Source organism: Pholis gunnellus (genome assembly GCF_910591455.1).
Source record: "Pholis gunnellus genome assembly, chromosome: 16".
NCBI lineage: Eukaryota > Metazoa > Chordata > Actinopteri > Perciformes > Pholidae > Pholis > Pholis gunnellus.
The window spans coordinates 7,550,082-7,567,119 of record NC_136543.1 but is presented as its reverse complement, the minus strand read 5'-3'; the positions used below and the strand labels follow the sequence as shown (position 1 = coordinate 7,567,119).

Below are 17,038 nucleotides of genomic sequence, written 5' to 3'. Positions count from 1 at the left end.
ACTGAAAGTGTACGTCATAGATCAATGCAACCGTTGAGACGAACTGATCTTTTTGTGGAGAATCAGGAGGAAACAGAGCTCATATGTAGTTGCTGAGGTGGAAATGGATGTGGCATGGACAGCAAGCAATGAGCGTCCATTTTTACAGCACAAATCAGTGACGAAAGCTTCTTCAGCTGAACTGCGTGAGCATGTTATCCGTGCTTGTGTCGTCCGCCTGAACCAGCTTCCATCGTTTGTCGTCTGTGTTTGTCAGCTGATTCCTGTGACTCATCGTTTCCTCTAATTGCCACGTTGTGATTGGTCCAGATGGCTCCGATTCAAAGGCTGGACTCGGGTGCCTCCCTGTCCTAAAACCACAGCATTCCAGCAATGCAGGGCTCCATGACATCACTGCCTGAGGAATGAACTGTGTGTGTGGAAAGTGACCCGGCTAACTAGGAGGGACTGGGTGGTTTAGACTGCTGAGGCCATTTCAACCATCAGTCAAAGGGGTCATTTAGACAGAATCAGCCAACTCGTTTATTTGGTGTGTGTGCGTGTGTGTGTGTGTGTGTGTGTGTGTGTGTGTGTGTGTGTGTGTGTGTGTGTGCGCAATGCCATTTTTCTTTTGGAGCAAATAGAACCTTCCATCCCTTCCAGAGTGCAGTTAAGGCCCTGTGGTTTTGTTGCTTTCCTACTTTCTGCCGAGGAGAAATAAAAGCACATACATGACGAGTGGAGTTGTGTAAGCCATGCATACTTTCTATTACAATTCCCATCTAAACTTCTCACATGGTTTCATTCAAATAACCGTTTGAATTGTGCAATATTTCACCAAAAAAATCAAAGATTTGAGAGAAGTCCTAAATCATCAAGCAATTTTGTGTTGCAGATCTTTATTTTCCTTCTTTCCTGCCCCACTAATCATCTCCCGACACCTTGCGATCCCCTGGGAGGAGGCCCGACCCCTAATGTATGTAAAGTAGTTCAAACCAGTTACACCCCAACCTGATACAATGACGCATCATGCATCAGTGTCAACAATCTGATAATTACATATATAGTGCTTTTAAGAAAAATGTCTGACATTCAATGACAATGGAGTATTTTGTACACGTGGTGTTGATACTTTTACTTCAGTAAAGGTTCTGAATACCTCTACACACATAAACCCACGGAGGTTATTGAGAACATTCATCTCAGGCCCAGTCCTCCCACTGCTTGCTCAGCGCTGTGTGTAAACTGGGAAGCACTTCAGAGGGTCGCTTGTCTTCACACTGTTTGAAAACCTGGAAAAACCATCACTGCCTGTGAACCGCAGCAGTTCTCTCCTCAGGAAGGGCCTGTGAGAACCCGAAGGACCATTTTTCACAGCTTGGTGAAGTCCACCTCGGACTGAAACAGCAGTTGAGTTTTGGTTGAGTAAAAGAACGATTTTAGGGAATTACATTTTCAGCTACACATTTCAACACCGTTTGCATATTTTTGTGTGCATCCATTATGCTAAAAAAGTGGGTTTTGAGAGGGAGAAGCTGGAAATCTCCATGCACAGTGCAAGGAGAAGCCACTTAGCACTTTGTACCTGGGTGCAAAGCCAAAGCAAAAGGGGTGGGGGATTTTTTTTATTGAGCTCACTCTATAAGTAGGTACAGCTGGAGAGGGGAACATACAACCTCTCCTGATGCTATGAAATAACTTTCTCATGACCACCCTCTCTCTGGCCTTAACTCGTTTTCCTTTCCACTCCCTGTTTCCCTCTTGTCTGTGCCAAATGTCCCTCAAAGCAAAGTTTATAAAATATGCATTGTCTTTAGGAGTTTTTGAAACTAATTGAATCCATACTGTAGTGGGCTACGATGACACAAGAGCACACAGAGGACAATGTCGATTGCAAGTGGAAAAATAGAGGGGGGGGGGGGGGGATAACCCCGGAGAATATGAATGGCAGGCAGTGATGGAAAGTGATATGCAGACGGACGACAAGGGAATGGGAGGTGCAGTGAGGAGGCAACGTAAAGAGTGAGTGTTTGAGAAGGAATCATCAAACAGGGAGTTCATATAAAACAATTTATTAACACGTTGAAAAAAGATGACAGAAAAGAAAATGCAGACACGGCTTTTAGAAAAGGAATGTGTGACATTTCTATATGATACATAAAGGAGCACGTTCAGGCATCTTTGGTGTTCTCAAAGCAACCACTGTGCCAACATACGCTCATGTAAACCGAAGCCTTTTTTTCTACACGGTGCACTGTTTGAGATCTGACCAACATCTGACTGGATGGGAGGAGGACGAGGAAGTTTAAGCAAGGCGAGTAAATGTAAACCATGCACGAGGCACAAAACAAGGGTATTGCGTGACCGTCTTGAAAATGTTTCCTCATTCCCGCTCATAAACTCTGGTGCAGACAACATCCCCTGCAGTCATTGTCTGAAAGAAAACAGCGACAAAGGTACAGAGTATTAACCTTTGGTGGCGCTTTCTAATACGGCACACGCATTATAAAGGGGTTATGTATTGCAACGAATGGGGGGAAAAAGCAGCTAATGAAGTCATGTATTGGTTGCTGTGAACAAAATAATTACCAGTATCAGTTCTCCATCGTTGGTCAGCTCTCGGGTCCACGCTGTTTTGGGTCCGTCGCCTTTCTGTACAGTCTGTTCACAGCTGATCTTGCTGTCTGTTTCCCACTTAGGACAACTCTGCAGGGAAACGTATGCATTGTTTAAGTGCCTTGGATCCTATAAAGTCACAACTGGAGCTCCCGTGTGCTGATCGCTGCATATCAGATCTTTTTTTTTTTATGTCCTTCACTCACTCAGCATGAAGAGATGAGGAACAGATCCACATTTTATCACCAGCACTGACTCTGGAGTTGGGCTGAAATTGTTTCCATATGGTTTCTCTCGCGCATAACTCTGGCTAGTTAGTCTGTCCTTGGCCACGATCTGGTGCGCATGCATTGACATAATACAGGAATGTTATACGGGGTGTGTACCGTGCAGGGACGTCCATCCACCGTGGTCTCATTGAAGGACTGGCCCACGGTGAAGGAGACATTGGTGGTGCGGACGCTGGTGGATGTCTTGATGGACAGGCTCTCATCCTGCTGGGTGATTTCCACTGCCGGGCTGGAGGCCGCTCTCACTGCAATCTTCCTCAGGAATACATTCACACCTGCTCACACACAAACAGGACTAATATCAAACCACCAAACTTTAGCCAGAGCATGTTCTTACTCGGGTTTCCTAACCTTCCATGCAGCCCGTTTGAGTGCAACATTTTCACTTTATAGGTAATCCATCAAAATTAAACTTTCAGCAACTTTAGTTTTTTTGACAATGTTACAGTATCGCTGTGCGGTAATGCCGCTGCGAGCAGGGAATGTTTGGACTATTTTTCCTTGCTTGGCGGTCATTGAATCTTTGTCATCTGATATCTGAGAATTACAGAAGTAACATCTTCATGTCTGTCTCTGCTTATTAGTTGTCTTCTCAGTTTGATTTCCAACAACAAAGGTTGAGAATGCAATGCTTTTTGGCAAAGCAGTCTGTGCTGCTGCATTGCCACACAATAACAACATCACGTTGATGAAGAGAAAAATAAGGCCGTGAAATGTTCATTGTGTTTCATTTCTTAGTTGCAAGTCTCATCACGCTGACCTTTTTTTTTTTTTGTTGCTCTACTGGATGAACTTAAACCGAGGAAATTGATCTAAGAATTTATGGTATGCTTCAGAAAATGGTTTCCACTTAAACGGAGCATACGGCATTTGTATGTGTTACAACATGCAAAACCACTGGTATGATCTTTTAAACCACTAATTACTGTGCCATTGTTAAAGACATAGCTCATCCTCAAATGTAGCCGATATCCAACCAACTTAAAACTCAGCTGGTACTTGTTAACCCCCAGCCTTATCCCAAGTTGAATGAGATGCACATTTGCAGTTCTTTTGCATCTCTTTGAGGTAGTTTTGCTTCTTTTGTGGTTGTTTTGTGTCTCTTTACTCGTTATGAGTTTTTTTTAAATCTCTTTGCATCTCATTATGTGTAATTTTCTGTCCCATACGTTTATCCATATATTGGTGCTGGGTCAGTAGAGATGTGATGTTTTACTAATTTAAAACAAACAGAAACTGCCTGTTGGCCCTTTAGCTTTTGCCATTATTCAGGTGAACTGGACTGTCTTCAGAATCATCCAGACTACCCCACAAATCAGATTCAGGTCAGACCATATTTGCTCATGGAGTGGTACTAAAGGAGGCAATACACACACACACACACACACACACACACACACACACACACACACACACACAGAGCCATAGATTGGGTCAGTGAGGCCCAGGGCAGTGAAGGAAAGTCAGTCTCAGATCCGGCTGGCTGCTGGGGCCCATGTCAAGGCTTAGTTCCGTTTACATTGGCTCTAATTACAACCGCATGAGGAAAACCCTGCTTCAGATGAGTCTAATCTAACATTCCTCCACAGGCTATTTGTCTTCAGATTTTTTAATGGATGCCACTGGCTGGTCCTCGCCTGACCTCTCGTCTTCCTGTTCTCTCTAATAACTGGAGTCCATAGTCTCGTATAGCTAAGCAAGACCAATATTCCCATGAACACATGGTTAGCAGGGCAGGAGCAAACCAATGTAACCACAGAGAACCACTTCAGGCCACTTTGGTTCTCTAGTTGACCTCTCAGCCAAGTGGATTTCCAGTAGATAATGCCACTGTCAACCTGATTGACAGGTCTTTGTGCAGAAGATGCCTCTCTTTCCTTTTCTAATCCTGTTTTTTTTTGCATTTTCACAATGGACCTGAATGGTTGATGATACACCAGATAACAGCAAGCAGCTTGTTTGACTTTTTGCATGTAAAGCATTTTAATAAAGAAGTTAATTAATAAAGAAGTGGTGGCGGGGATGCAATCCTGTCTTGTGTTGGACATTTTTTTAAAGAGAGATAAACAACTTTATTGGGCATTTTTAAGCAAATCAAATATATAATCTGTCTATTCATAAAATGCCTCAAATGCATGACTCACCCAGAGCTTTCAAAAGATCCTCGAAATTTTCCGAAGACTTCATTTTCCATTTTCCTGAGAAATCTGTGGTTTTCTTCTCCATATCCATGTTTTTTTCTTTTGCAGATTAGAAGCGGATTTTGACTGCAGACTCGCGCTCGGTGTCTCTCTGTCCCCCTCCGTTAACCGGTTTGCTCCGCTGCCTGCATCTGCGGCTCCATTGATTGGCCGACAGCTCGCCTGAATCTGATGCTGGTCCAGCCAATACAGAGGCTGGCGGCAGGGAGGGACTTTCCCCTTCTGACTCTGACTGTAAACTCTGTCAGCATGGTGAAATATTTGGATACGAGCTGGAAAAAATGCACTTCCAGTAAGATCCTTTGAGCAGCTGGCTCGGATATGAAGTGTTAATTCTATATTTTTCTCAAGGTGGGGCCGAGAAGTCCAAAAATATTTGGGTGCCTGATTCAGTGAACAATTAAATGTGAAAAGAAATGGATAACAACTATTATTAAAAAACAAATAACATTTAGACTAGACATGTTTTTATGTGTTATCTATGAAATTAGATATCAGGGTTAATGTGTTCAGCTCCACAGTGGAGGGTTGTAAAGATGAAAGAGCAAACAGATAAGACTCACAGCTGGAGGCATCCATCCCGGAACGTGCCATCAGCATTTTCACTCTACAATTACACTTTATTCTACAATCAGGGAGCACATCGGCTATCAGTTTTATTTACCCAACATATCTCATCCTGTCTTTGTCTGAACGGGACAGGGGCGGGTTACATGTCTTTAGGGCTCTTATTTTTGTAAAGGAAACCTCCTCAGTGAGGTAAGCAGTGTCATGAGCGCACGCTAATGCCTCAAATACTTCCATTCTGACATACCGGAGTCATTTATATTTAGGCAGTTTTGTTTATTTATATGATACATTAATTATATGTAGCACTAATAATTTAATTGCACATTAAGGATGTACAAGTATAAGGAATGACCAGCATTACGTTTTGGTGTGTTACTGTAAAAAACAGAAATGACTCAACTTGTTACTTAATTGACTGGTTCAAAACGGTCCTTCTCTCTATTTCTCTCAAATTGAAGTTTACGCTTCAGTCGAAATTGGTGAAAATGCAGTAAAAATGAATAAAAAGAAAGAAGGAAATGGAAAGATTTGAGGGAAATTAGGTTAGGCCTTTAAAGAAATGTGCCTCTGCCCTGCAGTGAGCTAAATACACTTGCAACTAGAAAGGCACAGAGTAACTGTGTTTCTGGTTGCAGTGTAGCGGCTGGGAGGCTGAGATGCACGCAGTCTTGTTATCACCAAGTGACAACCTCAAGGGCCAAATGAAGCCAACGTAGAAGTGCAGTTCATCAAATGGCCACTTGAGGCTCTAAAAGCGAGTCAATCTCCATAGATCCCCATGTTAAAATACCCAATTTTACAGCAGAAATAAACATGTTTACAGCCCAGTACAACAATATGTTTTGGTCTCTATAGCTACTATCCCCGGTCATGGAGGTGGATTTTTATACAACTCACCTGTAAACATTATATTAAGTTTAAGCATAATTAAGGGCCGTCACAACCTGCTAGCTGTCCAGTATAAGATAAGATAAGATAAGATAAAATAAGATAATCCTTTATTAGTCCCGCAGTGGAGGTGTCTCCTCGGCTAATTTAAGTCCCTGAACAAGGGTGGTGGTGCCTTTTGGAGAATTTGTCCTGCAAATATCGGAGGTAAAATAAGGCTTGCTGTGCGGTTAATTGTAAACCAGGCATCCTGCCTGCCGTTATGCGCGGGCGTTGGATGATGGACTGCAGCTGGATGACCTCCGTGCTGCCGGCATCAGTTTTCAAAGGGATAGCAAGAACTTGGCTAAACCCTGGAACAACTGTGACTTATTCTCTATTCATCAATCTGACAGGACAGAGGACTGTGGCCAGAAAAGGGAGGAGGTGTGAACTTTATGAATAACGAAATTCATTGTTCCTTGAGCTTCATTTTGGCTCCTCAGAAACTTATGGGTGACGTCACAGAGACTATGTCCATGTTTTATAGTCTATGGTTTTAATTTATGGCCCCTAAAGCTATATAGCAGCCTGGCCTAGAGAGAAAAGGGATTTGCTTCTCAGTATTATGACGTCATGTAAAGCATCAAAGGATTTAATGTCTGAAAATAAGATTTGTTGTAAAGAAAATTGCACATACTGAGGTTTGTCTTTCATGAGTAATAGGTTTCTTAGAAAACACATGCGTCTCATTTTGATATCCTCTGTTGCATAAGACATCCTGCTGTTATTTAAAGTAGGCAAACGCTCCAAATGACTTTAAATACTGAGGAGCCGTCAGGTTTTTGTTTACAGTAAACTACTGATAGATACATGACACAAACATTTCTTTTGTTGTTGTTTTCTTGTTTTTCTGTGTCAGGAATTCAAATGGTTTTCGTTTTTTTTCAATATGTCTGAATAAAGATATCAAACGTATACAACTGACAAATATAACAAACGTTTGACAACATACTTAGCAGAAATTTGATTCATATGATTGTTACAAAACTTTTTTTTTTATATTGAATTTCATGTCTTTAAAAAATGAAAATGGACAGTTAGTATATGCAGCCAATAACCTCACTACGATATGAGATGAATATTCACCTTCTGCTCGCTCAGCTTACGGTCATAGCAGTGTAACTACAATCAGCACTACTCTACATTATTGGAGGACTTAATAGTGAGTTTGTAATTAGGGAGAAATGAGTAAATCTCTGAGACACTATAAATAAGGCCTCATGTTTACTAATTTAACTTAATGTGACTGAAAGGCAGATGTTAGAAATTCAAAATGTAACGTGTGTTTTGTTATGTTGAACCAATATCTTGATATCAACACAAAAAGAAATGAATGAATATAAGTAAAAAGCATTTACAGTAGGGAAATCCTACGTTGAAATGGACTCATATTTTTCCTAATTTTGAGGTTCGTGGCTTTAATTAACCCTCTCAGCTACAAGATAAGTTATGTAAAAACCTGCATCATCTTCCACTTTCAACAATTGAAAAGAAGAAGAAGAATCTATCTCTGACATGCTCGTGTATTCATTTGTTCAGTCAGTCGGTGTGTAGACTGACTTTAAAAAAATGTTTTTACAGCACCAGAGAGTATTTGAGATGCACATAGAACCCGATCTTATCTTTGTGGAATATTTTAGCACAGAGACACAAAGCTGAACGGGAGATTACATTCCTGCACATGTTTTCCCCCCTCACTCAGAAACCAGACAGGACTCCTGGATAAACAAACATGAGGATCTTCATTATTACTATCATTATTACTGTTGACATAACGTGATGTTTAACGTAAAGGTTATGAGAGGGTGTGTTCAGTATATGGACACGGTGAATATGAGGTCTCTGCTGCAAATACCACGAGACACTGCATTAAAGCAATAATCTCGACTGAACATTTTATTAATCACGTAAAACTGAGTTGTTGTTTTAACTAACGGACACTTTCTGTTAGATCCTCACTCATCCCGTTGTTGTGATTCAAATAGGCCTCATTAATAAAGATGCCAGCTGCTGTGCCACGTGCGTAAAATGCGCAGTCGCGCCTTACATCGATGCTCCTGAAAAGACCGGAAGCAGCTTATTTAATGAACTCAATGAGAAAAGAAAACGGCATATAAACAGTAATGATCGACACGAAGTTGCAGTTAAGACTCTGTGTCAAACTGTTGCAAAAACACGTGTAACCCAGCTGTTGATAAGACTGGAGACAAACTTCTATCAGACAATATGACTGAGGACGCGGTCAGATGTGGATATGTCTTCATGTGGACTTGATCTCAGCCCTTTCTGCACGCTGATTGGATGAAACTTCAGACGATTACAGTAGTGAGATGTGACCGTAAAAAACACGTGAGCACAATATGGACGTGAAGGATTCCACGGTTGTTTCGTCTGGTGCAGGTATAGACAAAAACAAAGCTTCCAGCGGCCAAGAAAAGTTTTTTCAACAAGCTTCAGTTGACGATTTCATTCAAATTCTCGCTTCTACTGCATCCTGACAAAGACTAAAGACTTATAAGCTTAATGTTTAGGCCTACCTTTACAAACTACATTGCCCCTCATGCCAGGAGGAAATAAAGTATCAGAGTGCAACATGCTAATTCATCTTTTATTATTAATCTAATCTTTAAAAAAGAAGTCCCCTCGAGTACTGTCAGGGAGATGTATTTTATATATTTAACTCCCAATAAATGTAATTCCACTTGCACCCATTAGTGGAATACAATGTATTGGTAGACCCTCTCAGTGCAAACTTAATTTTCTTTAGGTTATAGACTCTCTTTCTCTCTTTCTTTCTTTCTCTCTTTCTTTCTTTCTTTCTTTCTTTCTCCCTCACATGCGCTCACACACTGCCAAGAATATTTCACCAGGTCTGGATCAGAAGGGATGCCTCAGGAAACATGATGCATCGCATTCACCCAACAAAAGGAGTCGTGATGTTATCAGCGTGGGTTGTCTCCAGCATTCCTCCCTGTGGCACCATGAAGCTATACCCTATAGAGTTACAGCAAGGGGATTAACCTCATCGGGTATTTTATACAGAGAAAGCAAATATAAAAGCATGCAAAGTAGACATCCAGGGCCAGCATTCACCGCTGGCTGACCTCAGACTGAGAACACACAGAGGACAACAGCAGCTCGGTGAAGAGAAGAAGAAGAAGAAGAGGAGAATGGCCCCGGTGAAAGGATAACACTGGACACCGCTGTCCCTGTTGCTGTGGCAATGGATGTAGTGTCATTAATCTGTGATTCACCTGAAAGCAATCTCCCTATAAACTATGATAAATGCTGGTGGGTTCCCTGTGCTCTAGAGATCTGCAGATGTGTGTTTGTCTTTCTATTTATTCACTTATTATTATTATTATTATTATTTTATACAAATATTCATTTAGGTGAATCAGCTTTTGAAAATGTTTAAAATAGGGCTACGTTTGGGTTCAGGTGGAGGGTTCTGGGGGCGTTCTCCCCCCGGAAGAAATGATAAGTGATTTTAATAATGAAACCTATTAAAGCATTTTTTAGATTTTAATAAAGAAAGCTAAAGAGGAAAAAAACATCTTGTTTCGATGAATAAAATAGGTTTTTGCTGCATAATATATATGTATTAAATCATTGAACTTCAATTATTGATGTATTACTGGGTTCATCGCTTTAATGTTGCAGCAGGTAAAGTTGGAGCCAATTTTAAATTATTTATATATTACTTAACATACTGCTGGGTAGCTTGTGAATTTTGCCCTGGGGACCAATAAAGCCTTATTGGTATAATAACATCATGAGCTATTTTTTTAATAATATTTTGCATAGGTAATATGAATCTACCAAGTAACTAAAGCTGTCAGATAAATGTAGTGCACTTTTCTCTCAGGTGTAGTAAAGCACAAGTGGGCCTAGCTCAAACTTGTGCTTAAGTAGACTTAAAGTAGCCTATATACATGAGTAGCCTACCAGTAAATGTGGGCAATAGTTACTTCCCACCACTGGTAACTGGTTTGTAAAAACGGCATAAAGATAGCTTAGCTAACATTACATATCAGGAAGGTGGCTTTAAATAGTCAGCAACACTATTCAACAACGGCCTTCAGGTGTTAAGTCAAAGTTTGTTCCCTCGTCGAGTAGCAGCCCATTTTCCCTCATGTTGAAAATAAGTGAAAGTAAATTCTAAGTAAATTAATATACACGGGAAAAGCTTTTTGTTATTTTCCCCAAATTAGCACCGTTGCACAATTACCAAAAAGCACACAAACAGCCAAATATGATATCAATAGCAATCTTGAACCTATAGGAACATGTACATGAACATGTACATGAACATGTTCATGTACATGCATGTGCCCTCTACGCACCATCACACTACAGATGTCCACCTTCTGCAGTACCACCTTGTGAGTTGGTGAGGACGAGTCCAGCCAGATGAGAATCGCCTATTCATGCATCCGTTCGTGCCAACTATCACCTGCAATCTGGAGACGGTCTCTTCAAAACCCAGCGATCTGTATCAGGCCCCAAGGACCACAGACCGTTAGGGGCAGCTGGAAATCCAGTGGCTGCACGGCTCCCCAGCACCACAAATGAGTGAGGTTGTGCAAACCACCAGAGTGCACATGTGTCAACAATGACCTGAACTGCACAAACTGAAAACCTGTGCCAAGCAACGCAGTGAGGAAGAGGCAGCGGACAGACTCAGGTGTGGATGACAATGATGATGTTGGGTGTTGGGTGACATGGTGTCTCAGGAATTGTAGATTGCATTGTCCTAACATTGTGCTGAACAAACTGAATGCAACTGTTCATGTACACATCAACACAAACGAGAGAATGAGAGACTGGCAATTTAGTAGACCCCATGTAGCATAGTGTAGTGCTGCATGTTTGTTAAACATGTTTCTATGTATTACTCCCAACCAATAGTCACAACTAATAGTTGTCTATTAAACACTGGAAAGGGAAAACAAACTGCATCTAAAGGCTACGGGTACCTGTTTATAATTTATGGCCAATACTGTATTACATGAAATGACAAAGATTGACGTAGTCATACTGCATTGAAGTAGCCTATATATCTCAAAAATGTTGGATGGCATGCAACAAACAACACATGTGTTAAGTGTAAAACAATTAAATAAGCAATAAAAAGGTCACATAACATACATAAATATGTGTTCCCTTCACTTTCGTTTGGCTCTACACAAAGTGAAAAGAAAAAGTGAAAAAGTATCCTTAGTTGGAAAATACATGCCATAACTTAATTATCGCTGTGTATTAGATGATAGTTACCTCAAACATTACTCAGGAGGTTATTACGAGTATCTGTGGGTGGCCATAGTCCAGACACACCCCAGGGAAGGCACATTCCAGGTTTTGAACGACAGCAGTCTACTTTAAGAGGTGGTAACTAAAGAGCCGATGGACTAATTATCATTCTAGGGTGACAAGTTTTCAGATATAATTATAGTTTCTCATTGGGTGAGTTCAGTTTATCCACTGGCACAGAGCTCAACATCAGTATGTTTTCTTTGTTTGTTCCATAGGTTATGCAACTGAGTTTGTTCAGAAGGAGCACCAAGTTCAGACGAAATGTGATGTGCATAATGAGTTGTTGGTGGCACAATAAGATTTAATGACATGTGTTATTATTTAGATCTTTTCTCAAAGGGAAGGGTGACAGGTGGGAACACCTGTATCGACAATCCGAAAGAGCAGGGTGTGTGTTTATGTGTGTGTGTGTGTGTGTGTGTGTGTGTGTGTGTGTGTGTGTGTGTGTGTGTGTGTGTGTGTGTGTGTGTGTGTGTGTGTGTGTGTGTGTGTTTATGTGTGTTTGTTTCCAACAGCATTGTACTGTTCTTCCAAAATACAGCAACCATCCATATAATGTATCATTCCTCATCCTCCTTTCTGGAATCAAACAAAGAGATAAGTTATAATTAAGGTTAAATCTAGCTAATTCAATTAAAGTCTAGACAATTAGAAAGAAAAACATATAGTTTAGACATTATTTTTATAACTGCTTTTCTCTAGATTCAGTAAGCTAAGGTTAATGCTATACCTGCCTAATAATAGCAAATATTTACTGACCGTGTGTTTTGCCGCAGAAGTTTAGATATGTTTCGCTCTTTTTTCTGGTAGTCGGCTAATCATATAAACCTGTGGTCTTGTACTTTGTTTCAGCCTTGCAGCAAGGTTTTAGACTTTGTTTTTTCTATGATAATTATATGCACTCCTTTTCTTTTATTGGATAATATTGCTTTTGTTTATTAGTGGTTTGCCACTGCAGCAGCTACCCTGACCTTACCTGCCAGACCTCAACTACTGCATAAGTCAGGTATGGGTAGACACATTATACAAGTGTTAGTAATGACTTCTTTATGAAATATTTAATTTAATGTGATTTACTGATGTATACTGGAGTTATTTCTGTTTAAAATGCTGTGTACAGTATCTGATGTTTGTGTCACTCAACTAAACAATAATCCAGAATACAAACGACAAAATGCATTCACAAGAATAGACAAAAGCGTCACCTAGCGTTGATTTATGGGCTTGAGCTTGAATCCGGAACCTTCTGTTGTTACATGTTTCCAGCCGGTCGGCATTTAAGCAAGCACCGGTCACATCATGTCGAGGCACCTTCGCTTCATCGCGCGGACAATTATGGTCCAGGACGGCAACGTTGATGCGGCGTACAAGACTTTAAACAGGTGAAACTCTTGTGTTTTATAGAACATATATTACAAAAGTGGCTGTTATCCCGGAGAGGACAAGCTAATGTTAGCTAAGTCAACGTTAGCCTTCCGCTCAATGTCACAGAGCTGCGTCTGCGCAGTGGTGTCACAGCTTAAAGAGCTAGCTAGTAGCTAAACACTCATTTTGATGTTTTGGTGGTTCTAGGGGTTTCGTTATATGAATACAGAGGAAGATAGAATAACGCCAGCACCACATTAAAGGGTTTAAAGTCTGCAGCAACATTTCATAGAATATACTACTACTATTAAGTCCGGCAGTTTTGGGCAGTTAGGTGTGTTTTATCACTAACACAGCTTCAAAGAAGACAGATCACTTGCGCCAACGTTGCATATTCAAAAAGTATTAATGCAGAAATCAAGGGGAACACTCATCACGGAATGGGTCAAACAGAGGAAATAACAACAATCTCTAATTGAAATAGAGAACAGACTTAAACATACTTCAGGGGTCTAAAACCTTATTTTCATGTGTACAATAACATAATTGCATGATCGGTTGTTTGTTTTCTAATAGACTCAACTGTCTCCTTTTTTTTGTAGAGAGCCACGCAGAGGCAATAGACATGCTCTTATTCCATATTTAGCTCCTTTAAGAAATACATGTATTATATGAGGACTTAATGGTAACAATGTTTACTTCTACACCACTGATACTTTTTTTATTTTCAGTTGCAAGTGGTCTGCCAGTGTCAATTGCTATTCACACGTTTTCTCTGCAAACTCCAGGTTCCTGACTCAGGATGGAGTTATTCAAACAGTGAAAAACAAGCGCTACTTCGAGAAGCCCTGCCGAGAGCGACAGCGGAAGAACTTCGAGAACTGCAGGCGGATCTACCACACGGAAATGGCCAGGAAGATCGCCTTCATCTCCAGGACAAACCGAGAGGATCCCTGGCTCGGCTGCTAGTGGTGTGATGGGACCGGATCTTACCAATGGACTTGTTGCGACACGGCCAGCAAAACATAAGAGGCATTCGAGGCCCAACACATGTCAAGACCCAACACGTGTCCCTGTCACATCTGAATGGACTTCGGAAATGCTTCGAGAAAAGTGGCTTTCATTGTTAAAAAAGGAAAAAGACATTTGTAGATCTGGTTTTGACATTTTGTGCTTTGAATCTTCCCACACAAACTTGTTGAGGAAAAAGCTGAAAAATGTGTTACATATTCTAAAAATCTCAAGTTTGTGAACATATTTAATAATGATACATTTTATTTATATATAAAATGTCTTTCTGGGGAGTAGTTCAAAGTGCTTTACAACAAACCAAGCATTAGAACAATGAAACATGTAAAAGATTAAAGCAGTCACCTTCTTATGTGGAATTTGATGTTTAAGTCTGGGTCGAGGATGATGCCGGGGCTTGTGACTTCTGATTTAACCTGTGGGGCTAAAACGTCCACGTTTGACCAGAACTAGCTGTCTTTTGTTTGTGGACCAACTAATAAAAATGTCTGTTTTCTCACCATTTAATTCAAGAAAGTCGGTCAACATCCACTTGTTTATTGCAGCCAAAGAAAATTGTTAAATGTGAAATTGTTCGGTCATCACTTGGATCCGAAAAAATAAGTAAATATTCATTTATCACAGTTGCGCTTCTGTTCAAACACACAAACTGCTATCTAGTGTAAGTAGTTGGGCATGACCTCATTTGCTGGCGGAAGCTCAAAACAATGCGGGGGATGTTTTTGTGGGAATGGAGTCTCTGCTCAGCATCATCTCACTCTTAATTAATTACTGCACAGCGTGGGGTTAATGTCCACTGACGATGTCGGCCACCTCCCGCAAACTCCCAAACGCGAGACTCATCGGCCGTGCACATCTGTCAGACCTTGCGCTTTCACCGCGGGGGACTTCAGTGTTTGCACTTGCTCTCGCTCCCCTCACGCAAGGAAAGTTAAACATTTGCACCAGGCTCACTTGTCTGAGAGGGTAGCAGGTCATGTTGATATCCTGTCCTGTGGCTTCAGTCAATGGGTGGCATTGTAAGGACAGAAGGAGCAGTCTTGATAGATGACCTATATTGTTACACAGAAAGTAGCTGGCTGCTGTCTCTGATTCCTTTTTTTAAAGGGCCAGTTCATCTACTTTTTAAAATCTCTGGTATTTAAAATCAATGTCTTTCCAGAATATGCATTGTTGTTAATGTGGCTAATCCAGTGTGAGCAGTTTTCATAGGAACTACTTTGTGATGGAGAAATAGTGAACAATAGAAACATGAACATAGCTTAAGTTACCTAGCTAGTTACTAAATGTGACTTTCTTGACTTGCAAAACTGTCTTTTAAATTGACAAACATATCTGTAATTCATGGCGCGTGGATCAATAACTTATTTGTCTTTTGCTGTTGACCATTATACATATTTTTTTCCGAAATAAGGTCCCATGAGGGACACTGGAAGGGGAAGGACTATGTGTAGACTAGTCCGAAACCAAGATGGCAGACTTACTTACTTCAACTTGTCAAAGGCAGCGCACACCAGTTCCACTCCTTCCGTTCTTACCTTTCATAATAAAAGCCTTAGATATGTACACTGAGCAACTGTTCACCAGAGGGAACTCATCCACTCAGCATTTCGCGAAAGGGAAACTCAATAAGACAGTTTCCAGTAGTTTAGGCTATCAGACAGGCTGCCAGATGCTGCTCTGGGTCAATAGGAACCAGGTAGGTCCTCTGCCTGCACGGATCTATTCACACCTTTTAGTGGTGGAGTATTTCACATTTGCGTGTTGTTTATTCGCCATGCCCTCTGGTGTGTGAAGGCCTTAACGGGGATGTTGCTGTTGATGCTTTTAATGTAATTTTTCTGTGATGTGAGCTCCACAGTTTTATTTTTCTTTGAGCTCTGCTCTATTGTGCTGGCAGAGACAAATATATCTTTAAAAAAGGGAGAATTGTATGGTCACATGTTAATGTTAGTGTCATTTTAATAAACCCAATGAGTTTTTTGTCAGCACACAAAGGTTTTAAGTCTGCAAAACGTAGGTTGTGCAGTCAGTGTGCTGTGATTGTGAAATATGCAAATGTTTTTGCCGGTCCCTTCCCAGCATGCACTCAAACACACTGCCACTTCCTTATCACAGGCGCGGCAAGACTTCATTGCTGCGTCACAACTTTAAATATTCAGCAGTTTGCTATTCAAAGACCCTTTACATATCCCACAGCTTTATCTCATGCAACAGTATAACATACTGGCTGCTGCTAATTTTGATGATACCAACAGTAATAACCATGACATGAAAAGTGCCTCACTTGTTCTCTAACTGTGTGAAGAGCATAATTTGTAATTTCCTAAAATATTTCCACCTATGTAAAAAAAAAGGGTATGTGGATATATGCGGCAAGATCCGTTTAATTGTCGATATAATCTGCAGCAATACAATCAACCAAAGTTGCTAGAACTTTTTGGTATTACTGCCAAAACCCTAACAGCAGAAGACACGTTCAGGTTGACCTCCTGCATCTTTGTAGTTGCATGGTAGAACCAGCCTTTCCAGACATACAGTCTGCGTAGAGAGCTGATGGTATTGGCCACGACTGATTGTGTGGTTTCTCTATCACCTGCTAATAGTATTGGCAAATGCTTTTTGCTCCCGACAGGATTGACAAAAACAAATCTCTGATCTGCTTATACGCATGAGGACCCAATAAGACTGCTTGAAAAAAATAGGCTCTTGCAAGCTTTTCCAACTCTAATCAAATAATGT

At 40.8% G+C, this 17,038-nt stretch overlaps 2 protein-coding genes across 2 annotated transcripts; one reads left to right on the top strand and one right to left on the bottom strand.

Annotated features, from left to right (window-relative positions):
- Positions 1-2,076: 2,076 nt before the first annotated feature.
- crabp2b (cellular retinoic acid binding protein 2, b) lies at positions 2,077-5,195 on the bottom strand. Its single transcript, XM_079176621.1, has 4 exons — positions 5,030-5,195; positions 2,982-3,160; positions 2,569-2,685; positions 2,077-2,413 (listed from the first exon to the last, which is right to left on the bottom strand). The coding sequence occupies exons 1-4, from the start codon at positions 5,115-5,117 to the stop codon at positions 2,363-2,365; spliced, it is 435 nt and encodes a 144-aa protein (XP_079032747.1). The 5' UTR covers positions 5,118-5,195; the 3' UTR covers positions 2,077-2,362.
- Positions 5,196-13,170: 7,975 nt separating this feature from the next.
- Positions 13,171-14,791, top strand: mrps21 (mitochondrial ribosomal protein S21). The gene is made up of 2 exons (XM_079175693.1): positions 13,171-13,284; positions 14,056-14,791. The coding sequence occupies exons 1-2, from the start codon at positions 13,202-13,204 to the stop codon at positions 14,234-14,236; spliced, it is 264 nt and encodes an 87-aa protein (XP_079031819.1). The 5' UTR covers positions 13,171-13,201; the 3' UTR covers positions 14,237-14,791.
- Positions 14,792-17,038: the final 2,247 nt, after the last annotated feature.

Excerpts from the sequence above, each read along its gene's own strand:
- mrps21 (XM_079175693.1), top strand. The coding sequence starts at position 13,202 with ATGTCGAGGCACCTTCGCTTCATCGCGCGGACAATTATGGTCCAGGAC. Across the intron at positions 13,285-14,055 it reads GCGTACAAGACTTTAAACAG|GTTCCTGACTCAGGATGGAG; the intron begins GTGAAACTCTTG and ends TGCAAACTCCAG.
- crabp2b (XM_079176621.1), bottom strand. The coding sequence starts at position 5,117 with ATGGATATGGAGAAGAAAACCACAGATTTCTCAGGAAAATGGAAAATG. Across the intron at positions 3,161-5,029 it reads GGATCTTTTGAAAGCTCTGG|GTGTGAATGTATTCCTGAGG; the intron begins GTGAGTCATGCA and ends GTGTGTGAGCAG. Across the intron at positions 2,414-2,568 it reads ACGATGGAGAACTGATACTG|ACAATGACTGCAGGGGATGT; the intron begins GTAATTATTTTG and ends GTTTTCTTTCAG.